Source organism: Salminus brasiliensis, chromosome 5, assembly GCF_030463535.1.
Source record: "Salminus brasiliensis chromosome 5, fSalBra1.hap2, whole genome shotgun sequence".
In the NCBI taxonomy this organism is placed as follows: Eukaryota; Metazoa; Chordata; class Actinopteri; order Characiformes; family Bryconidae; genus Salminus; species Salminus brasiliensis.
In genome coordinates this window covers 20,016,156-20,041,748 of record NC_132882.1, presented here as the reverse complement: position 1 = coordinate 20,041,748, position 25,593 = coordinate 20,016,156, and the positions used below count along the sequence as shown (strand labels likewise).

The following is a 25,593-nucleotide window of genomic DNA, read 5'->3' as shown; positions in this document are numbered from 1 at the left end:
ATTATTTCAGCTCAATATGTTTTGCCTTACAGTTCTCGGGAGCCTATTATTTTCAGATTTAAGCCAGCCCTTCCTTTAAGCTGCGTGTGGTGACTGGCAGATCCTCAGACCAATGAGGCAGCGAGGCCATCTTAGCCACGCCCCCAAACACTGCCCTGTCCCTCACTGTTGAACGCAGAGCACAGCTGGGAAACGCTCTGGAGTTTGGGTAGGCCCTGATACACTGCCTTTACCCATGGAGATCACCAGAAGATCTACAGTCTGAGAGGAGACTAGCCAAAGAAATCATGCGGCTGAAAACAGGAGGCTGCTGGAAGGCTGTGGACTTGTTTTCTGGAGTTTGGTTTGTTTTCAGCCTTCAGATGTGGCTGGTTTACTGTCAGGAAGGTAAGATTATCTGACTGGTGATTATCACTTCTGCTGTAGAGAAGTTGTCATTAATGTGTGATGTGCATTAGGATATTAAGGAGAAAGTAGCTATTAAATCTTTGGCTGAAACAGTTGGTAAACTTTAATGAACTTGTTTTGAGACTAAAATCAACCTTGAACTCATCTTTACAAGTATTACTCTGACATTCTCTTGTTTAACAATACGAAATTAATATTTATTTAACTGTCAGTGGCAGAAGCACAACATTTTGGTTACTTTTCTGGGTATTTTTTTATGTATGTCAGTGTCTGTCTGAAGATATGCATTTTCTTATAGTTTGAAGTGTAAAGGTTCTGTACCTTTAGGGTTTTCTTACTACTGCACAGTCAGTAGAGAATATTTTTTTTTCTATTCAGAATCTTGATGTTTTCTGTGTCCGAGTTGTTCATGAACCTTCTTTGTGGTTTAAAAAGTAACATATTTGGACAGTTTGGGAAAATAATTAACAAATAATATTTTAATTGAATGCCAGGACAGAGTCCTTTTCCATGGTGTTTTGTGTAAATGTATCACAGTGGGGTGCAAATGTTGGAGACCAAATGTTTTTGTTTTGTTAAGTTTTTTTTTCAGTTTTGTTATATTATTGCAGAATATATGATGATAAATTGTACTTTTGATTGGGCACTTGAACTGGTATGGATGAGTAGAGAAGATGCACCTGAGAGTCGACTGAACACCAGCTTTAATGGAAGGCTCCATCTGGCTTTTTTGTACAATGACATTAAAATGGTCAATGTTACACCTGTGGAACTTCTTGAATCCCCACATTTACGAAGTGGTTTTAGGCTTTGGGCACCGCACTATATTTCTTTTCTACGTTTCCCTTTTTGCAATTGAATTGACCCTAAAAGTAGCACATCCACAGTGCTGTTGCTCAGTCATGCTCGCTGTCATAGAGAAGATATATATATATATATATATATATATATATATCTGATCAGGAAGGCCTGACTGAGCCATAGTCCTTATTCGTGTTTATTCTTACAAACACACACACGCTTCCCATTTGGCACAATATTTGGCTTGTCAATGTTTCGCAATATGCGTGGGGTTGTGATTCACTATGGCCACAGACTGAGGAGACACCACAGGATAAACACACTCACACACACTCACGGTCCCTGTGGATTCCAGCTGCATCACTGGGGAAGCTGAGTGATGCTGGGGTCATTCCTTTATGTGAATCATTTGTTTTAACATGTCTGAGAGACATATGGAGTCGTGGTAGTTGAGAGATTTGGTCGCTAGGTGTGTTTATTGTCAGAATATGATTGACAGAGGGGTGTTAGAGGAGTGACAGCCTAAACAGCTGAACATCCTGTCAGGCAATAGCTCAGGCCTGCAGGGACGTGCCCACAAACCCCTGAGGAGAAAATAAAATGACATGTTGCCTGAATCTGTGTAAGTGATGACTGGCTAAAATCTGTAGTGTCCTTTCCAGTCAGCTTTTTCCTAATTAGCTTGACTGGAAGGAATGCCCCACTTGATGTAATGCACCATTCTCCATTTCTAACTTTCACATGAATTCTATCATTCTTCAAACAGAAGCTTTAAAAATATACACACACACACACACACACACACACAAACCGAACTAAGTGTTTTAATTACACATGTTAAAACAATGACAACTAATAAATATTAAATAACATCATTTGTTAAGTAACATCATTGTGGGGAGTTTATCCCCATCGATACATGTATTTTCAACGCTGAGTTGGGGTGAGATTTACTTTACATAGGGCACTGGGGTAGTTTTATTCATGTTAGTGTTTTTCTCCCTCCTCCCCTGAGAAAATTACAGGCAGAATAGCCTAGACCCTATTTACATCTGGTCACTTCATGTGACTAGTATCTGGATTGTATCCTGATACGATTTAAGATGCATTAAAATACACTTGGTAGGCCGATGCGTCTCCGGTTAATCCGAAATCTGATCACTGTGTGTGATGGAATATGCAAATGTTGTGCAGTTGCGCTGGGAGGGGTTGCCGAATGTGTCTTGCGTTTACACTGCTAGAACACATGTCTCAAATGCTTGTCTGACCACCTCCTGAAGTGGTTTAAGTGGTGGGATTTGTATCTGGTTTAAATGCGTAGAGTGTGTTTACACTTGCTTTTTTACGTGTCTCTGCCTTATCCAGATTATCCTGATATTTAAGATACATGAAGTGACCAGATCCTACTGTTTTTATCTGGGTCTTAGCAGAGGTCTGTAGGCATGAACTGGGTGATGGTATCAGGATAGTTTTGGAGATCACTTATAGTTTGTGTCTGTAGAAGTGTGCAGATTTGAGTTGGGGGATATAGATGTCAGGAAACACGCCATCCATGGCTTTAGGAAAAGGAAAGTGTATGTGTCCTGTAATGTGTGCTCATATGTTTCAGAGCGTTCTAAAGCAGCTAAACCAGAGTGGACCAGCACACAATCTCACAAGCTGTGTGCTCTGATCTTTTTTTTTCTTTTTTCTTTTTTTTTTCTTTTTTTTTTTTTTTGGACCAGTTTCATCCAGAATCCACAACTATGCTTCTTAAAATAGGACAGAGGTCCAGGGTCTGATTTGCCGCACTCCTTACAGACGTCCAACACTATGTGGTCCAGAATAAGCACTCCTGAATGGAGATGCCTTGTGAATACCACCCCTGAAGGTCTGTTGACCCTGTTGTCTTACTATTTCTCAACTCTACAGCATTTTGCTTCAGTAATACAATGTTCGTTTTGCCGCTCAAAAACATGGCAGATGCTGGCTTGTGATGGTTAACAGTAAGCCAGGCCTTTTCTGTAAGACGGGCTGGATAGCGTCACAAAATGGAATACGCCCAAACGTCTCTCTGCATGACTGGGGGCCCTCAAAGTGATTATGGCAGGAAGTTCAAGCCTCGGTTATTTCCAGTTACTGGAGCATAGTGGGAATAAAAGTCCGTAATGAGACTGGCTCCTGGCTCCTGGCTCCAGGCAGGCAAGGTAGGCTGAAGGCTTACATTGAGGCTTGTCAGTTAACTTCTAAACACTGATCTACTGTAACAGAAATGTCCTCTCGCTCCGGATGGTGACACGGATAGCCACCCGTCACCCATGGTTACTTCCCATGGCTCTGGTATTTCCACAGAATCTCAGGGGAGGTGTGTGGGGGCAGTGGGGGCAGAGGGGGAGCGAATGAGGCTGTGCAAATGAGTGACTAACCGGATGAGATAGACTTGTGGTGTGCTGTGAAATCTGGACTGTAAGAGAGTCCACACACAAGCCCTGACCTTACGATGGGCCATGATGAGGTGGAAAGCCCTCCTAAAGATTTAGCATCCAGACCCACTCTGAGTTTCCCAGCCAAACCATACATTCATCCCTTTGGCAACAGTGAGTCAGACTAACTATTGCAGCTGAGTTCCATCAAAAGAGACTCATTAACAGTCTGACCACAAATGCGTATTTGTTTTCCTGTGCAGTGATGAAGACTTGTTCATGGCAGAAAAGGTTTTGTAGATCTAGCGATGGAACACAAGCATAGTCATACCCCACATAGGAATTTCAGTGCGGTCTAATTGAGAGAATAAGAATGAAGATCATAATGATGGCCTCAGGCAGGCCTGTGTTTTCTGTGGCTGGGTCAAGGCATTAGTGTACCATATAAAGAGCAAGAAGGCCTTAAATACATGCAAACAGTGCATATTGGGACCTGCCCAATATATTGGTTTATAATGTATGTTCTATACTGTGGCATGTAGAGGTTTGTAATTCCTGGTCAATATTTGTGTTACTGTGAATATTTAAGCAAGTAGAAGATGAACTGATCTCCAAAAGGCATGCAGTTAACCCCTTAAACAACCTATGGCCTGCTGACGAGCTAAAAAAAAGTGTTATTTCAATTTCTATTACCAGAGAATAGCCCCACCAGTTTGTACAGAAGTCCCTGTAGTTACTGAATAATACACCTTAGTGTGTAATAAGTCTTCCAGCTTTAAGGAGTAAAAGATTAAACATTCTTTTTCAACATTTTGAGCAAGTGTACTTCTGTTCTTATACTACACTTCATAGGCACCACTGAGCTGTCATCAGCTGTACCAAGTAACATTCCAGTAAACAGACACATGTAAAATGCTTTAACTATAAACCTTAATAGGACGTTAACGGATAAGTAAGAAGAAAAATAAGGGCTCAAAACACAAATCAACAAAATCATGAAGAGTTGTGAGGAATGTAGATCAAACATACTTCAATATTTTTATTATATATTAAGGCTTTATAAGTGTTTGCTGTTTACATTTATTTGCCCTGTCAATTATACAATACAAACAGTAAAGCAGTTATCTTTGGGCTCCAGTACACATTGGGCTTTACACACTCCTGCTGGCACTGAAGACTGCCGGTTGTTTTAGACTTGTAGAGAGATTATGATGTCATGCTAATGAACCTGGTTGAACATGCTTTCCGGAGCTCCCCATCGCTCACCTCCACCCGAACCCTGTGGTTAACAGATCCTCCGAGTAATTACTGCTTTAATTGAACTGTGGCCTAAAACCCCCTAACAGTGGAGAAGTTGGCAGACTGTCTCTCCACCCAGGCCTCAGCTGTTTCGCCCACGCTGACCAGCAGCCCCGCAGTTCACCCCATCACACTGATGTTGTGGGCGAAAACTCGTACCGTCTTCAGATGACTGAGAGTGTGTACTTTGCACCACAGTGCTTATTGTTGATGCGAGATCTGCAGTGGACCGAGAAAACACTCCAGATAGGGAACTAAGAGATGTAGAGATTATCATAATAAGTTGTATTGATTAAAGAAGATCTACAACAGACCAGTGCAAGCCTGCCTGGAGGTATTATATATAATATAGGAGTGATTTTCGAAACAGTTTTTAAATGAATCCATATTTTTACACCCTATGTAACGCATTCAGTTATTTAGCCAACATGTATACATAAAGAGGGGAAAGCCATTTACGTCTGAACTCTTTCCATTCTGTTGCAGGTGGTGGGTGTGGGCACACTGTACTGAGCTCCAGGAGTGGTACGGTTGCCTCACGGAATTACCCAGGCACCTATCCTAACCACACACACTGTGAATGGAGCCTGAGGGTTCCACAGGGCCACACACTGCGCCTGACCTTTGGCGACTTTGACCTGGAGTGGAGCCAGGACTGCCGGGCCGGCTCTCTCACAATTATAGACAAAAGTGGAGTAATCACACTGGGTAAGGGGTTCATTTTCTCTCCTGAAGGGCTGTAGCAACATCCACACACTCAATACAGTAGGCATGTCAGGATTTATATGTAAACACACAGTATAAAATGCATCAAACTCTCAACAATAAACTTATTTTAAAATAGCTTTATGTCTACACTTTTGTATTTAGTCTACAGTAGAGTAGAACAACACACAATGCTGAACTTGTCATAAACCAATCAAAATAAAACCTACATACCATCAGTCCCAATCAAAATATTTCAAATTATTTCATTAACTTATTCAAATTATTATGTCTAACTACAAAATTTGTAAATACAAAATTCAATGGTTTATGTTCTTATACTACTCTTCATAGATACTGCTTTTTTTGGTCAAGAGAAAGAAACCTTGAAAGAAAAAGAAAGAAATCCATCTTCCTCAGGTCGACACCAGATATTAATACAAAACAAAACAGGAATAAAGACAACAATAAAATTAAACTGAATTAAGAAGAAATGGTAAATGTGGTGTCAAGCCATACAAGATGAAAAGTGTTGGCTTTATTATACATTGCTATAACACATAAAACCTTAATAGAAGTTAACGGATCAGTAAAAAGAAAAATAAGGACTCATAACTGAAATCAACAAAATCATGAAGAGTTACATAGAGGGATGTAGCTCAAACAAACTGCAATATTGATTTTTTAGTAATATATTCTTTTTATTTATTACAGTTTATTAATTATTACTGTTATATAAATGCCTGACAACAATTTGTTTTAAGTACTGACTGAGATGGCACCCCATGAAGCTGCTTCTCACCACTTAGTTCTAGTTCTGGAGTACCACTTTCCTGCATGTTGTAGCCGTTTCCCTGATCTAACACATCCTAAGGAAAGGGCTTTTTAATTTGCTGCATCATGTGTGTTGAGAGCTGCTTAACTCCTAAAATCTGCAGGGTACTGCACTGGTACTTCAGGACTAAGATTAAGAACCACTTTGACAATTTATTTATATATATTTATATATATATTATTTTCAAAAATAAAGTATAAAACACTGCCTGGCGTGAGGATCTGAGCCTCTCTGTGAATGGCCAAATTGTCATGGCTAGATGACCGGGTCAGAGCATATCCAAAACATCAGGTGGGTTTTGTGTGGTGTTCTTGGTATGCAGTGGTCAATTCCTACCAAAAGTGGTCCAAGAAAGACAACCAGTGAACTGGCGTTGGGGTCATAATCACCTAAGGCACATTTAATATGATCCATGAAGGCCCCAACTCACAACTTGCAGGACTTAAAGGTTCTGCTGCTAACATCTTGGTGCCAAATACCATAGGATGCCTTTAGTGGAAAGATCTGTTGTGGCAGCACATGGGACCTATTCAATAGTAGGCAGGTGGTGCTAATGTTATGGTAGATCAGGTCTTATGCAGATATTAGGTTCTTATGCTGTAGGTACTGTCTGACTGTTCAGAGCCCCCAGTGAAGTTCTCTAGCTGTAGCTACCTCACTCATTATGTTGTTGTTATTGGCAAATTCCAGAGGATCTACCTCACACTGTTCAACAGCCCCAGCCAAGCCATGTGCCCACACAGGCGCTCTGCATACCTCTCAGCACAGCAGTTACGTGATAGTGTCTCTCTTCACACTTCCCCAAACACAAATGCGTGCACTCTGCACAAGGGCAAGTGACAGGATGTGGCGTGAGACCTCCAGGCTTCCCAGTGGCCGTGCATCTCTCGGTTGAGTGTGTATGTGTGTGTGCATAATAGTGTGTGCCATTTTTGGCTGTGTGAGAATGTGTGATTGTATGAGTCTGGTAGGGCCTCAGGCTGTTCTGCTAAGTCTTGAGTGTGTCTTTGTGTAATTCTTTGTGTAATTTTTCTAGGGACAGACAACGTCTGTTTGCACTGTTAGCATGGTGTATATGGGTATTAGCTGATGGGTAATATACCACCAGCTAGACCAAGTGGTACACATTTGAAGAGACAAAAAGAAAAATAAATGACCACTTACTAGTTAAGACCAATTATTTTGTTTTATATTCTTATAGTCTTTTATCATTCGATATATAGTACTGTGGAAATGTTTAGCACCTGTGAAAGTTTAAATAAAAAAGCTTAAATATCTCCAAAGCTCTTCTTGTCTGCTTTTACACTTTTTAGTTAAACACTCTTTATACAGAGATAGTTTTAAATAGTGTGCCTAGGAGCCTACATTTTCTGCACAGTGCTGTATATTCATCTTTTAAGTTTGTGTTATTAAATTTATTTTCACAATACGGATGAAATGATTGTGGGCCAACACATTTCATGTGCACATCTGCCACTACAGATGATGATATATATGAACATTTATAAAATGTGGTAATTGGTACTGAATCTACCTGGTCATTTAGCATTTTGGAAGTGTAATAAAATGAATAAAATGCAGATAGTTTGGCACGGTAGTTCAGCATCTGCTTTTTTCAATCGTGTTAAATACATCAGCAAATAAAACTTGTTTGATTCAAATTTTTATGTATTTATTTACATTTTACATGTATTTATTACTGATTATGACAAAATAGGTCCAGAAAAGAGACAGGAGCCACAACCAACAGAATAATATTGAAAGTGTCGTCGTGGCAAAGACAGAAAAGTATACAAGTTAGAATCAGTGTTCAGTCCCATTTGGTTAACATGCCAGTCACTGTCCAGTCACACATGTATTTGGGGATGTTTGTGTGTGTAGAATAGGAATTTTTCCATGGTGGATACGGGATTATCTGGGATGTGCATTTATAATGGTTTGTAAAACTGTGTTTTATGAGTGAGTGCATTGACATGTGTCTGTGTATGTTTTGTACAGGACCTCTGTGTGGGCAGCTGGCTGCCTTTAGCAGAAGTATTTCTGTGAACAGTAGTGAAGTCACTGTGCGCTTTGAGTCCGGCACACACCGCTCTGGACGAGGCTTCCTGCTGTCCTACTCAACCAGCCTGCATCCAGGTACCACTTCACTACAGACAGCACCCTGTACATGCATCAAACACATCTGACCCCGATCTCCCTTATAGAGGTGCTAAATAGATGTAGATGAAGATATCCTAAATACTTAGATACTAAAGATATGATACAGTTGTCTCAACCAATGTTATATTCAATACTATATATATATTTATGTATTTATACATATTAATGTATAAATATTAATAAATATTAATAAATATATATGTATATTTATACATATTAATGCAGTTTAATCCTAGGTAAATGCTCTAGAAATTGCGACCCGCAGCCCACTCAGAACTGCAAGGTAGTGTCAGCGGTATAATTGGCAACTTCCATGTCAGAAGTGGTGCCAGTGTTGTAAAAAAGAAAGGCATCTAAAGTTGTATCTGAGTTACTTAATAAGATAGGCTCCTCCAAATCCTTTCTAACCAAGTCCCGATCATCTGCAGCTAATGTGCTTTACCTGATTCTAATGTACCAAAGATTTCATGTTACACTACATTTTTTTTATCGGATTTGGATTGAATTGTTATGGCATCAGAGATTTACACTGCTTGCTATAATAATTCTACTGGATTAGGATGCACGTCTCTGTTATCAATCCTGTAGCAGTGACTGATGTATGAAAAGTATTGCTGCAGGGGATGATTTGAAAACATGACTGAAGAGTGAAGCGAGTTGATGCTCATGTTGAATCATGCACTGCACCAAGGGAAGTGGATTAGAGACCTCTGAATATAGAATACTCTTCTACAGTGTTCATGAACTTCCTGCACAGTTGATTTTTGCTGCAATTACACATTATCAACAACCGGTCTCACAGCTGGCAGGCTACTTTTACACCCATCTTTTTTTCTTGACAATTCCTTGAAGACCAAGCTATTGCACTGCAGCTGTGAAGGAATGTGCTCACACTGCTCTCGCCCCACATTGAGCATGTTTGTATTGCGTATCCCTGGTAATACCCAGAAAGCTTTGGTCAGCTCTGCTCTTCCATCTGCCATCCACTTTAATAAGGTGGATGGCAGTCCCTCTCATACACAGTAGTAATAAGGGAGAGCTACCCATTAACCCTTTAAAGCCATAAAACAAGCACTGTTTCTGCCATTCAGTCAGCAATTTTGCTTTAATAACATGATGTGTTTAATAGCAGTGAGTGTTGTTATTGCAGTTGTTTTGGTATAAGAATAATATGAACTTAACAATATATAAAAAATGAAATGAGCTCAAAACTATCCAGATTCGCTTATGAATCACAATGCTTCCAGAATTAAATGCTGCATTATTATTATTTTATATTTCTTCAAATATGGACAGAATTCTTAGATATCTAGGTAATATAATAATTATGTAATAATGATCCCTTTTAATGATCCATTCATGTTTGTACAGTACAATGACATTCTTCTCTTTGCATTTCCCAGCTTAGAAAACTGGGATCAGAGTTTAGGGTCAGGCATTGTACAGCACTCCTGTGCCGAGAGGGTTGCCCTACAGTGGCAGTTTAGGAGACTGGTGTATTTAGTTTAGTTTAGAGACTTCTCTAAAAATGACTTTTTTATAGTGTGTTTAATATCTCATAATCCAGTCTGACTTATTCCCTGACGATTCCGCTTCCAGCTCCTTTTCAAACAATGCAGTCAGTGTACTTCGTGTGTATATATGTGTGTAGTTGTTTGTTGGCTACTGATGTGAATAGAGATGAATACGCTATGATGCACTGGCTGTAGCATTGTGTTAGCGTTCGCCTCCAATCATTTCTGAATGCACTCTTTAGTGTTTAGGGTTTAAAAACAAAAAAGGCTTTCAGTTGTACCGCTGGTAAAACGTCCTTACTGCTGCTGGCTGGGAATAATATCCATTATGCTCCAAACATCAGGGTTAAAAACAAAGACTCAGAACTGGACTGGGATTAAAATAGTCAGTACCTGATCCATTAAAATATGCCTGGATGTGCCCTGATCCTGATCCACTGGATCGGATCGGGACAGCTCTACCAAAAATACAAACTTCAGATTCAAACATGTCTTAGCTGTTCTACAACTATTTGGAAAAAGGGCAAAAGAATTGTGAAAATTAGATTTTGCAGTGGCCCATTGCTTTAATTACAAGTCAAGTCATTTTGACTTGCATTCTCACTCAAATCAAACCCTCATAGGGTTAACAAAGTTCGTCATGGTGAGCTCCACCTTTTGAAGAATGTATAGGCCAAATCCGGCTTAAAGACAACAACACGGACATTCCAGTTGACTAGGGGACTGGAGTGTAAACAGCAGACTGGGAGTGCTCTTCCTGACGGCTGTTTATTCTCATATCCCCCCTCACTTGTGACGTTCCCTTAAACTGGTCAGCATGTTCGAATCCTTAAATAACTGCCCACCGCATGTGCAATAATGGTAGAGTATATTGGAGCAAGGTGTTGTTTCTTCCAAGGTATCTATTGACTTGCTATGTAATTTAAAAAGGGTGTACATTCTCCCCCCAAGTGGAAGCTAATCCAAAAAAACACTGATCTATTAGATAGAGCTGTATGCTGTGTTATAAAGGTGTAAAATGTCCATGGCATTGGAAGCATGCACTGTTTGTCCATAAAATGATCACTGAGGTGCAGAGAAACACTGATTTGTGTGTCTTTGTGTGTGTGAGCGGGGCTGGTGTATTGGAATGCGGCTGTGCTGCTTCACTGAGCTGAAGAGTGTTTGCTTGGAAAGCAGGCCAGCAGGCTGCCTCTTTTAGAGGCCTCAATAGAGAGACAGCGAGAGAAAGGCCCAGAGACTGACCACACACCGCAGAGTAAGAGAGGAACTGTGTGCCCCCTCCTCCACTGCAGAAATAGCTACGGCATGGCACTTTAACTATCGCATGACCACAGTGTAGGCTGATTCTCAGGTGATTTCACATAATCCGAGTCACATGACAAATAGCTTACCTCAGTTAGGGTGGGTTTTTAATCATGCTTCATTAATTGGAAATAAAAGCAAGTTCCATACATCCTTCTCTGTCTGATACAAGAGATGTGGAAGAGGTTCTTTAAGAGGTTCTGATCAGACCTAATGTATCATGCTCAACAAATAAGTTTCCTAAAAATATTTACTGGATAAACATGTACTGTATTCTGACCTTAATATTCAACCTTATTAGACCACTTTCTTAAAAATAAAGATTCTTAGGACCCCTGTTTACACCTGGTCACTTCATGCGTCTTGAGTATTAACATTATATCTGGAACTGAACACATTTAAACCAGATACAAATCCGATCACTCTAACCACTTCAGGAGGTGATCTGAGATGCATTTGAGCCACATGTTAACAAAACACAGAGTATTGTGTGAACGAAATGCCGGTAATAATGTTGCTGTGCCTCAAATGTACAAATTCTGCCCCACAAAGCACATTTGACTTTCAGATGTAAATGCATGCGGATCTTATCAGGATACAATACAGATACTAGTCACATATAAGTGACCAGGCATAAATGAGGGTCTAACTGGTTGTTGGCTTTAACAGTTCTAGCTAAACTATTTGATAGATCTAGAATCTCTACCTTATGCTAAGGTTCTTTAATCGTTAAAAAATAAAGAACGTCTACTTAAGACAGTGTTATGTTTAGTTGAGGTCAAAATTAAAGAACCTTAGAGATAGTAGACAGTTCTATCTAAGTAAAGATTTTTCTAAGCACTGTATGTTCTAACCAACAATTGTTTAGGAACCTTTATTTGTAAGATTGTACGTTGTTAGGTCTGGTTAATTCTCTAAGATTCGGATGCATTTATGTATTTATAATAAATAATACATTACGCTCACATTCAGTGTCTATTCTGCTGGTTTTGAAGTGCTTCTTTGCGTAATGTACAAGAACCACATAAGCTTCTTCAGAAAGACATAGCATTTCAGAACAGCGTTCAGATAAACACAGAAGCCGTGTCGTAAATCAGATATGGCCTTTCACAGAGAAAAGGGTTATAAACTTTATACACTCAGAAATGTTGTAGAGGCGTACGCTACGTTCTCTGATGTGAACACGCTGTTTCCTGTTATTGGTTTGGCTGTACAAGCTGTGTCAGACTGTCCAGACAGCTCTGTCAGGTTGCATCACGACTTCAAACTCTGGGGTCATGCTCTCAGTCTAATACATGCCTTACAGACTATACACCAAAGTCATGGACGTCTTTAGAGCATGAGGGAAGTGTGGGTGACATGCAGTCTGTGAATGTGTGAGCAACTATGTGGGAGACTTTGTGTAGTTTTTTAAAACTGATTTGTCTTGCTATCCCTTCGCTGCTGTGACACTGAATTTCCCCACTGTGGGACTTATAAAGGATCTTATCTTATCTTATCTTCCATCGTTCTGCATTAATGGTGCTGATGTTTTTCTTTCCCAGACCTCATCTCGTGTCTTCACCGTGGAAGCCACTTCACCTCACAGCAGATCAGGTAGGAGACCAGAGTCAGTCAATGAACTGGACCATCAGCACTGATGTACTAATTAGAGCAGGGAAACCTACCATATAGAGGCCCTGTATAGGTGTACACTTTCAGACTGTAGCCCATCTGTTGGTATCTATTGACAGCCATCCTCAATCAGTGGAAGTGGACCACCACAGGACCACCATTGATCAGATATTTTTTGGCTTGTGTACCATTCTTAAAACAGCAGTGACCCCATCGTGATAGTGGAATGAGAGAGTGTATTGTGCTGTTGAAAGTGTACCAGGAGGCACAGTAATCACTGTAAACCTTTACAATGTACACTATAAGGTAGTTCACGTTTCCAATAAAATGGTTAATGAGTGTATGGGAAAAGGTGGGTTTATTTAATATCTAATAAGCATTCAGACCTTACATTATTTTTAGAAAACAGCATGAACTGGACTATTTGCATGTCTGGCCCCGCCTTTGGTATTCATTCTTTAAAATATAGATGCTACAAATGGTTCTTTGAGTGATGTCATCGAAGAACCACCCTACGTGTTTGTCATAGAGATGTGTAAGTGTGAAGAACCTTTATAAAAAAGACTTAATGCAAAGGTTCATTATCAATGTAAAGGTCCCTTCTCTATAACAAAATGGGTTTTTATGAAACTAGAAGTGGTTCTTCTATGGCATCACTCAAATAATTTATTTTTTAGGGTGTACATCATTGTACATGGTGGAAAACTATTAATAAAGGCAGATACAACAGAAAAACACCCACAGTTCTGATATGTTGTACTATTTTGACTTTTCTCCCAGTGTATTCTGTCCTGGTGGCTGTAAGGATGTGGCAGGGGAAATCTGGGGACATCATGAACAAGGCTACCGGGATGTAAGCCCTTCATTTTATTTTAGAGAAAATAGTGTAGATAAAATGACCATGTCATGGTCAAAGTATTTTGTGTGGTATGTAAACATGTAGCATTTCAAAGAAGATTTTTTGAACATATATGAGAGGGTGCTAAAATGTGGCCATGTACAATCATGAAGTATCTATATTACATGTGTGTGTTTTGTAGACATCTGTGCTCTGCAAAGCTGCTGTCCATGCAGGGGTCATTTCAGACAGCCAGGGAGGCATGATCAATGTGACCCAGCAGAGGAGCATCACACTGTACGAGTCAAGCTTTGCCAATGGAATTCTGTCCAAAACGTGAGTGTACAACTTCATGTTTTGGGTTGGACATGCACTATATGTTTGTGGACACCCCTTCTGATGAATGCATTTAGCTACTAAAGTTTCACACACTCCTAAAACAGATGCACAAACGCATACACACACAGCTTGCCTAGTCCCTGTAGAGAGGTATTGCCAGTAGAATAGAAAAACATTAACCTATTGTCACTGTGCCTAATGCCAGATGTGGGCTAGTGGGGAATGATGCTGCTCCATCCGAAATGGGGATGAGGCCGGGTGGTGATCAAGGAACATCCTGACTTCAATACCAAATTAGTATTAAGTAAAATGCTAAATACTAAACTAGTATTAAGCCATCACTGGACAGTAGACACAGTGTCTCCAACAAATGCAGAATACACTATTTTAATATCCTTGATTTTGAAAAAAACAATGAAAGAGCAGGTGTTATAATACTATTGTCTGTATGGTGTAGATTATATCTAACCTTTGGTTAAATCGTAATGCAGTGGTGTTTCACTGTCCGAATAAATCCTGTTTAGTGTGTGTTTAGGCTTAATCTGAGTTTGGCAACTGAGTGTTCCTGTTATTGTTTTGCAAATTCCACTTCAGTATTTTTTTCATCTTTTCTCACAGGGGTTCACTGTCGGATAAGAGACTTGTCTTCAGCAGAGGTACTGTCAGTGCTGGGTGAATGTACATACAAACAGACAAGCTATGATCTGTAACACTGCTGCAGTAGCATCTTATATAAACACCATGTGATTCTTTAAAGTCTTATTCTGCTAATTTAGTGAAAGTAAAGTAGTGGTTTCCCTCTTAGGTTTGGCGCTGGTCTTGTTTGAGATTCCAGCTATGCTTATAATTATAGTGTAACTAATATGTACGTACAACTCCTACTTAGTATTTACCTTGAATGTAGTGTCATCATTACTCAATTACACATTGTCAGCATCAAAAGAAGGTGTACAAACGACAGCAAAGTTACTGTTTACTTGCTAGGGTCATAATTTGCGAAATGACAGACTCAGCTGCATTCTTTCCCCTCCTCTCTTTCTTGTGACAGTCGGAGATAGTCCACTAGTGGTGACAACCTACAATGCCTCTTCTCTGTGGAAGGAGGAGGACAGATTGGGTTGGTCTCTGGAAGATGGGGACTTTAAAGGCCAAGTTCTGCACTGGACAACCAGCGCCCAGGACGAGCAGCCATGGTTGGAGATGGAGCTGTGGAACCGGAGCAGCATCACAGGTCAGGGGGTCACTAGTGCAAACTAAAAAAACAGGGTCTCTGGATGAGTGTCTTATAGAGGATATTCAGTTTGTTATGATTGTTTTAATTAATGAATTGTTTGATTCTAGACTAAATGTTCAGAATTCAAGTAAATATTATATATTAAGTGGTCAGTGTGCCTTGGCCTCTTTTTGGATTTATGTTTAGTACTGACCTAAAGACTTAAATGACCAAATTGAACTGTTTGTTGGCGTTTTCATTAGAGGAAAGGTTTTTTGTTAAAAAAAAAAAAATCTTAATGGTTCTAAGGTGATGGTAAAAATGTTCCTTCTCTTTTTAGGGATAATAACAAAGGGAATGCCAAACATGTACATTGAGACTTACACCCTCATGTTCAGCAAAGATCGCAGAATCTGGAAAGTTTATAAGGATTCCACCAGCAAAGAGAAAAAGGTACACTGCATTGTATCAGCAGAAGTTCAGAAGCTTATTTAAATGCTGTTTAAAGGACCTTACACCTGGACATCAGGTTAAGGTCACACCTACTTCCACTTTATAGCTAGATACAGATTCACTATATTCAGGTGTTTCATTCACTCCCATTGTCACAGGTGTATAAAATCAAGCACCTAGCCATGCAGTCTGCCTTTACAAACATTTGTGAAACAATGGGTCGTTGTAAAAAAAACAAAAAAAAAACAACCAAAAAAAAAAACGGTGCAATAGGATGCCACCATTGCAACACTGTTGAAATGTCTTTCCTAGATTTTCCACAATTAACTGTGAGTGATATTATTGAAAGTATAAGCGATTAGGAACCACAGCAACTCGTAACAGTTACAAGTTACATGATGGGGTTGCTGAGTGTTGAGGCGCAGTGCCTATAACTGACCAACACATTGCTGATTCAGTTCCAAACTTCCAAAACTGTGCGCCGGGAGCTTTATTGGATGGATTCCCATGGCCAAGCAGCTGCATGCAGGCCTTATGTCACCAAGTACAATGCCAAGCATCAGCCTGGAGTGGTGTAAAACACACAACCACTGGACTCTGGAGCAGAGAAACATGTACTATGGAGTGATGAATTTCACTTCTGTATCTGGCAGTCTGATTGACAAGTGTGGGACTGCATTTTGCCAACTGTAGCGTTTGGTGGTTAGGCTATGGGGTTGTTTGTTAGGGGTTGACTTGGGCCCCTTTGTTCCAGTACAGAGAAATCTGTGTTTTGTACAGTTATATGCTCCCAACTTTATGTAAACATTTTGAAGAAGACCCTTTTTTATTCCAGCATGTGCCCCAGTGCACAAAACAAGGTTCATAAAGGTATGGTTGGGTGAGTTTTGTGTGAAAGTATTTGAACCCCATTGAACACCTTGGGGAACTAGAACATAGATTGCGAGGCAGGCCCTTTTGTCCAAAATCTAAGGTGTTTGACCTAACAAATGCTGATTTGGATGAATAAACCTCTTTAGTCCCTACTTTTGTCCATATACTACATGCAGATAATAGCATTACGTTACACCCCTACAAAAGCACTGTGATATCAATATTCCTTTCAGTTCTATAAAATATACTTTTTTATTAATTACAGATTGGGTTTGAAGTATGTCACTTTCTCTCTCCCTTCTATATAGGTATTTGAAGCTTATTCTGATGGTCACACAATTGCTCTCAACAGCCTGCTTCCTCCAATATCAGCCCGCTACCTCCAGCTCTGGCCACAGCGCTGGCATGGCAGGGTGTCTGCCCAGGTGCAGGTGCTGGGTGTTCCCTTGGCCCCTTTCCGGCCCCGCTCCAGCAGCACTGGTGAGACTGCATTCTCTGGGTCCCTCTGCTGTCTCTTCTCTCCATAGTTCCAAGGAAAACACAGTGCTAGACAGTAGACAAACTATCATTTATAGCAGCATTCAGTAGGGTTGTAATTGTGCAGTGCTGTGCAGTCCCATCTTCATTAAATCAGTCAGTCCTCTCCATAGGTTCTACAGTGGTGAAGCTGATTCCTACAGAAATGGTGCATGAAGTCCCTACCGAGAGTCCTGTGCTGACCAAAAGCCTAAGTGAAAGTAAGTCATACTTAATGATGTACGCAGTGAGCCTGGAAAATCTATTTGTACCATATTTATAAGCACTGATGATGTGATATTTTAGTTCGAACTGATACCAGGTGACAAAAACAGGCACACATAGTACATAGACACTTTACTGTGGGCAGAGCAGAGGAGTGTCTGCTCAGGTAAGGATCATTATACAGGTAAACTGGTTGTGCCTCCCTAGCAATAAATAATATGACTTCCTTTTAAGTCTTTATAAGATTGGCAAGAGACCAGACACTTTCAGTAACCTTGTCTTTTATTATTATTTACATCCGCGTTGTTGTGTTATTGGGTCGTTCCATGTAACTCACTTGTGGCCCATTCAAGTTAAACCCATTAGATGGGTCTAAGCACATCTGCATTTATTACCATATTACATTATGATTCTGCAAAAATAGAAACACTGATTAAAACACATTGTGGAGGTTCAGATATTCCATGAAGAAATTCACAGATAGAATAGAAATGTAAGAATACTTCATTAAACCTACATTTTGCTACAATAATCTTGAAAACTGATCAATTGATACAATGTGAAATATGATATATTTATACTTTTATAATATTTTAGCTCAGTTCAGTCATTCTGTAAACTATACTGTTGATATTTAAGATACCAAGGGAAACTAATGATTCACAGAAAAAAAAAACATTTCTAAAAAAATTTGAATGTTAAATGATTGCATAAATACTTTTTTTTTTCTTTTTTTGTCTCCATGGAAACCCTTGGCCGACCAGACAGACCCAATTACATTAGACTATTAATGATCCTAGTCAGCACGACCATTATACCAGCAGCATTCACTCAAATCATTTGTTTATAGAGGGTTATGTTGCTGATCATTGTTGTGTATCTTCGTTATTTTATTAGTTGGTTTTCTGTATCCTGGTTACTGAATTCAGCCTGATGCCGACTCTCAATTATCCCAACAATTAAATACAGAATAGCATCTCGTAGGGTGTGGTGAGGCTTGTGGAGACTTGAAGGATTGCATGACGAGCTTCAATGTTTATCTTCTTATTTATTCTTCTCATTCATTGACTAGGTATGTAAAGTTGAAGATGATAACAAATGAAGCTTGTCCAAATTTCTCACAGGCTCCAGCCAGCCAATGATGTTGCTGGTGGGGGTGATTCTGGGCATGGCTCTGTGTGTGGGATGTTTGTTGGCAGGTCTTTTGTGGAGGAAAAGGTATTTGTATTGCATGCATCTGTTCTTCTCACTGCCTAGGATACTGAATGGCATTTTTGTACTGCCATTTGGTTTCTGTTAAAACTCTCCTCAATTCGTGTTTCAGGAAAAAATCTGTGCATATGAAGAAGTGCTGTCTTGACTCAGGTAGGCCTAAAATACTGTGTTTCCTATTTTAGTCTCTATGGCTCTAGGCTTGTTTTCCTGTGGTTTGTGATTGGGGTGTTGCCTGTATAAGGTGTTATTTTCTTCTGTGATTCAGGCTCTGAAGGTTTCAGTGGGAAGAAGTTGTCTTATGCAGACTCTGAGCTCGTAGCCTACCCTCTGACCAGGAGCGTCCACGATAGCCTCCCAAACCCTCCTCTTAATGGTGAGCTCCCACTCTCAGAACAGTTTTTCAACCGAGAAGGTTATATACCCATTTCATCTCGACATGCACATCACCTGTTCTGTCCAGTTACATCATCTCTGACCTCATCTGTTTATTTTGTGAACAGCCAAAACACAGAGAGACAAAAACACGCTAACCAGTAGCAATTTAGCTTGTTCTCCAATTAACTCAGTAGCTTACTGAGGATTACATGAGCAATATGAAGTTCTTAGACATCTCTTAAAAATAAAGGTGCTACAAAGGGTTCTTTCAGCTATGCCATAGCATAATAACTTTTGGTTGCATAAAGAACCATTTATGCAAAAGAAATGTGAGAAGAACATTTAAAAGGTTAAAAGGAGTCAATGTAAAGGTTCTTTTTGGAACCATAAATAGTTCTTCTGTGGCATTACTCAAAAAAACCTTTGAAGGAGCTTTGAGTAGTCCAGTGGACTAAGGTGCTGCCACTATGACCCAAGGATCACTGGTTTAAATCCCGGGTCATGATGCTTGCCATCAGCTGCCGGAGACAGAAAGAGCACAATAGGCATTGCTCTCTCTAGGTGGGTAGATGGCTCCCCACGTCTCACCATCACCATCTCACCACATCACTTCAGTAGAAGCTTTAGAGCTGGGTACTCGTTGTTTTTCTCAGAGTGTTGGTCGTCTGGTGATGACGCATCGGTGGCAGTTTAAAAAGAAGGAGCCATGTATCAATCTTCACTCTCCCAGGGTCTGCAGCATTATATATGATGGGGGCGGAGTACTAATGAGTGAGTTGGCTAATTGGCTAAAATAATTTTAAATTGGGGAGGAAAATTGAGTAAAAAAGACCTATATTGGGTCCCTTTATTAATTAATACACTTTATTAATAAATTGTTCATAGATGTCCATAGACAAAGATGAAGTTTTTAAGTTTGTGTGAGGATGGCCCCTCAAAAGTGTGTTTTTTTTTTTTGGTGTAGCTCTTTTCTATTTGTCTTCCAATGGAAGTCTCTGAACTCTTGATTAATGGCAATAAAAAGAGCCCATTTAGCAATTAATACAGTAATCAACAAAGAGATCACCAAAAAGTCAACAAAAAGACACAAAACAGTGTTTGTTGAGATGATGCTGTTTAGTACAAAAGTTCTTACAGTATCCGCAGATTACAAAGAGCTTCCAGATGTAGTGATAATTCAGAGTGGGAATGAGGGGGCTAGTGTGACTGTAGTAGCAATACAGAAAGTGAGTGAGACCCTTCTGTGCCCCGCTGTCCCACTGCCTGGTGTCTCAGAGAGGTTGCCTCAGTCAACTCAACGGAGGGTTTTGAAAGCTTAGCCTCAGAGCGTTCTTCTTTCTCTTCTCCTCCTTTCTGTTTCTCTTTTCCTCCTTGTCAGTGGCTCACTAGCAGCATAGACATGTCTTTCTTCAGTCGGCTGAGCCTTTCTGAAAGAGACCCTTTAATTGGTGCCCCACTGATGGGCACTCATGCTAGAGTAGCAACCACCCACCCACCCACCCGCCTCAGGCCAACACACACTTCAACAAGGCCTTCAGTCCGAAGTAGGACAGAGAATAATCAGCCAAGACAATTGGGGTCCCTTTTTAGAGTCACTGTAATTGAAGCAGCTTCACCCTATTAGGATTCAAGCAGTGAATCAGAGAAGGCAGGACTTGCATAGGAATGCATAGGATATGCAGTGCACTGAGGGCCCCTTAGGGCATGGTGGGTGCAATGCTGTGAAAGAGTGTTTCCACATAATGACTGTGGACCTAGGACAATATGATAAAAGATGGAGACAGACACAGTCATTGTTGTTTAAACCTTTATTAACTATGCTTGTGTGCTGACTGTTGACAATGGTATATACATAGAGTCTGTATAAGGGGGGAAAGGAGATCAAAACACAAACATAACATTCAATAACCCTAGAACTAACATTTGTATAGTACTTTGAGCACACTGGAACACAAATTCTTTTGCCTTGGCATGTTGGATTATCTTATCAAGTCATTATTATTCAGGAAGCACAGCCAGTTAGAGGATGAGCTCTTTTTCCTTTCCTCTGACATCGTCAGGCATTACACATTTCAGCTGTAAACCCAAAAGCTAGTGTAAGACTAGATACGAGATTGATGTTGTTTGGAAACATGTAGAAGTTTAAAATGTACCATTCTTATACCAGTCTCCGGGTTCCCCCTCTCGAAAACGAATAAGAAAAACAGGAAAAACAAATTCAGAATGTATGCCTTTTTAATTTTTTTTATTTATTGTTTTATTTTTTAAATGACTTCCATACATGACAACAATAAAGTTGCACACAATAAAGTAAAGTAAAGTAGTTTTATACACAGACAGGGTTACTGGTATTCTACTCAAGACTTACACTGTCATATTACAATATTATGACCACCCCTGGTTTGACCCACCACCCAAAAAATACCTGCTCTGTGGTGGTTCTGTGCGGTTCGGACCATTGAAGAACAGGGTGTAAGAATGCCAAAAATGTAGGCAGGGAAACAGATGAACTACAGTCTGGAATTATAGAACTACATAGTCCTCCGTGTGTTTAGTGGAGCTGCAACCCATGGGTGGTCAGAATGTACTGATATGTGTATTATTATATGCTAGTCTGAAAACTAAAAATGTTGGTGTTTGGTCGCTTTCAGAGCTGTACTTAGGGGGATTTCAGAGCTGTACTTAGAGATGAACTACCATAAGGTGTTATTGCCTTATCCTTATTTTAAAAAGAAAACACAATTAAACAATGATAATTTATAATTAACAAAAAATGCATGTGAATTACTTATCCATTTATAACATTAAGCACTGGAAGACACAATGTGCACATTACAGTACAGCTTTACAAATTTCAATAAACAGGGCATCAGTACATAAAATATGCAATTTCAGTACAACTAAATTTTTTCAATTCCCTTGACTGGAAAAATGTTGTTTTCCTGATTTTCCAGGATGCATGGGGACCCTGAAATTCCAGTCCAGTCCATATATGGAAACTATATGATAATCCTACCATGACATGTTAAAAAAAAATGTTGATCAGGCCTAGATGACCTCAGTTTGTTCAAAATGACTTTTATTATTGGGGCTCTCATGGCAGAAGCTTCAGTCCCCAATTCCGCTCACCTGACCAGCGTTAAAAGAAGGACTAAAGTGGCTTCTGCATTTAGAGCTATGGGAAAGACGTCAGTAAGTAGGGTTAGAAAATCTGGTCAAAGATGCAGTTGTGAATGAGCGTGATGCATTATGATAGTGAGTGTAATAGATAAGTATAAACAGAAGAGCAAGTGATCTTCAGGTGACTGAGAATGTCAATGCAGGACATGATCAGACCACCAGCATCAACACTATACACACTCAACTACACAGCGAAGGATATTCTAGTAGGGTCCTTATTATTGAGACAGGTGTGCATTTGAAAGATCAGTGGTGCAAAAAACACAGTCAACACAGGCGTGAAAAATGGCATCAGTTCGGTTTATCTATCGTACCAACTGAACAGCCAAGGGAGATTTTGAACTGATGTAATAGACGGCACTCTTTAGGAAAATGATGTCCAGGACAGTTCCAGAGACTAGTAGAATCAACATCAAGGCGCATTGAAGTTTGTTGTTTTTCCATTAATTTGTCACCCATCTGTATTCAATTCCTGTGTCTACAGACTACGCTGAGCCTGATGTGTTAGCAGGAGGGCAGAAGGTGGGCCTAACCTTTCGGCCGGAGCTGGAGGAGGGATACACCATCCCGTTTGCTTTCAACCACTACGACACCCCAGGTCAGCTGCCCGAGTACGCCGAGCCCCTGCCTCCCGAACCAGAGTATGCTACGCCCTTCAGTGAGCAGTGCCCAGACCCCTCCATCACTTCACAGCTGGACACACTACTCCCCCACTCTCAGCTGTTCCAGACAGGATCTGGTCTTCATAGGGACAGGGTGTCCCCAGAGCAACCAGAGTACGACTGTCCAGCTCACCGTGGCCTCTCCAACGGATATTGCACTCCAGTCATCAATGGCACTGGCCCACGGAAGGCTAGTGTGATCTACGCAGAACCACAACCACTAGAGACGATGCTGCAGCATACCTACCACGAGCCCCTATAAGTAACCACATCAACCCCTAGGGAAGCCTCTCTTACTGCTGCTTCATACCATCTATTTCAGTACCGTTTCAAACATGTCCCCATCGACTTTATCTCACACTTGGCCTCACAACTTGGTTAGATGACCCATTGGAGAGGCATGGGATAGGAACAAATATATACATACACAGACTTACAGAGCAGGTATTATCTGGGTGGGGGTCATTCTCAGCCATGGAGTGACTCTGATATGATATGAGGTAATCAGACACAGCAGGGCTGCTGGAGTTTTTTATCTGTTGCTGCGCAGTTTGTGTTGGTCATCCTCTAGTCCTTCATCCGTGGTCACTAGACACTGCCCACAGGATGCTATTGGCTGGATATTTCTGGTTGGTGGACTGTTCTCAGTGATCTTGAGGAGTTTAAAAGCTCCATCAGCACTGCTGTGTCAGACATGATCGTGGTGTGTTGGTGTGTCTTGCGCTGGTACAAGTGGATCACCTTCACTGCAGTGCTGAGAATGACCCACCACCCAAATAATACCTGCTCTGTGGTGGTCCTGTGGGGTCCTGACCATTGGAAAAACAGGGTGAAAAGAGGCTAACCAAGTATGCAGAGAAACAGATGGACTACCATCTGTGATTCTAGAATTACAAAGTACTGATATGATGGATTATGATAAATTATTACGCTCATAATCATAAGATGATAGAATTTTCTCTTCTATCCCAAAAATTCCATTCATAAGCCAGAGCAACAAATACTGTAAAATGAACTTGCATACTAGTTAGCTTCACACGGCTACACAGCTACCAACAACAAAATAGAACGAGGACTCACTTAAGCTTAAGTCTTTCACAAACATGATGTACAGTAAAAAGGGTTTGCTTAGGTAAGTTTGCTAAGCTAACTAATTAGCTCACTAAGGCTAGCCTAGCCCTGGGCAAGTATATGCCTGTTGAAAAATCTATCTACCCTTGTCCTACGAGTGGCCACTTGTGTAATGCAGGTGTTACACACTTAGGAGTTGTGAGGTGAGGTCAGTCAAGGCATGTTAAAAAGGTACTGAAATGGAATGCTGGAACATTTAGAACTGTGAATGCCAAAAAAGAGAGAGTGAAACTTCGAGTGCCACGCACTGTCACAACTGTCACCACTCAAAACCCAGTCACCTCGTGCACTGCCTTTTCAACAATTCCATCAATGTTTCGGACAAAGATGCTTTATGAATTTATGAGTCAGTTTTAGGCATATGAAAATCCTTGGTTCCATCTATTCAGGTGTTAATTCAGCCTGCCAAACCATTCGTGTATGCACAGAGCATTAGTGGTGACTTATGGATTATGTGTGTGATATATATACTACTGCTTTTGATAGACTAATGACTGACACACTGAAATTAGTCTGCTTTAAATGAAGTTGGGGATCTGGAGTTATTTGAGGTTATTTGGTGACCTTCTGAGTATTTATATGAGTGTATGTGATATTTTGATAGAACCTAATCAGAATATTTAGAAAACAAATACTGTATGGCACATGACCTATACATATGCTGAGATATACACACGTTTCCCTTATTTTGTATTTCTGTAAAATAAAGCTGTAATGCATTGGTTTTATAGAAAGCAGTCTTCATCACGGTTCCTTTTTTCATGGCTTAAAAATGATCACAGAGTTCAGTTACAGCTGAGCATGATGCACCAAAACACCAGTGGGCTTGATCCAGCTCTTCATACCACTGTATGAAGAAACAGAAATTACACTATATGTCCACTATATGTTTGAAGACATCTGCTCATCCAACATTTCTTCTAAAGTCAGTGGTAATAAAAGGTTGTTTAACCCATATTTTGCTCCAAATGCCTAGGAATGCTTTAAGATAGATATTGGAACATTGCAGTGAAGATTTGTTTGTAGCCACAAAAAAAGCATTAGTGAGGTCATGTATTGATGTTGAATAATGAGGTCTGGAGCACGAACTCCTCACCAACTAATACCAGAGCTCTTGTATGGTGCACCGTTACTCCAGACAACACAGTTTCACTGCTCCACAGCTCAGTGCTGGGGGGCTTTATACCCCTCTAGCTGATGCTGGGCCTTGGGTGTGGTGACCTTACATTCATTTATGGCTGCTCCAGTGCGTCCCAATCTATTAGCAATGCTTTTCCAAGCTGTGTATGTACAACTGAATACCTGTGTAAGCATTGAGTGTACTTTAAAATAGTTGAATTACATTTTAGAAGCAATGTCTGGATACTGGTTCACATATAGTATATCTTCAGATTTTGATGTGGTGTTAATACCATAGACTTCTGTGGATTTTAAGGGAACCCATCTGCTGAACAGGGAAGGAATTTCTACAGAAAGGTGTTGGTCTCCCTCTTGTGGCTGTTGTAAACCAGCACAGTACTGAAACCTAGG

At 40.3% G+C, this 25,593-nt stretch overlaps 1 protein-coding gene across 3 annotated transcripts; it reads left to right on the top strand.

Annotated features, from left to right (window-relative positions):
• Positions 1-195: 195 nt before the first annotated feature.
• LOC140556174 (discoidin, CUB and LCCL domain-containing protein 1) lies at positions 196-24,787 on the top strand. Of its 3 annotated transcripts, none has more exons than XM_072679779.1 (15): positions 196-387; positions 5,397-5,618; positions 8,449-8,586; positions 12,974-13,025; positions 13,824-13,896; positions 14,084-14,217; positions 14,839-14,876; positions 15,269-15,451; positions 15,774-15,886; positions 17,068-17,239; positions 17,419-17,496; positions 18,625-18,718; positions 18,825-18,865; positions 18,981-19,088; positions 22,755-24,787. In XM_072679779.1, exons 1-15 carry the CDS (start codon positions 288-290, stop codon positions 23,192-23,194), a joined length of 1,986 nt encoding a protein of 661 aa, XP_072535880.1. In that variant the 5' UTR covers positions 196-287; the 3' UTR covers positions 23,195-24,787. The 3 variants fall into 3 exon arrangements, with proteins under 3 accessions (XP_072535880.1, XP_072535879.1, XP_072535881.1); XM_072679778.1 differs by having other exon boundaries at positions 17,410-17,496; XM_072679780.1 differs by lacking the exon at positions 5,397-5,618 and having other exon boundaries at positions 17,410-17,496.
• Positions 24,788-25,593: the final 806 nt, after the last annotated feature.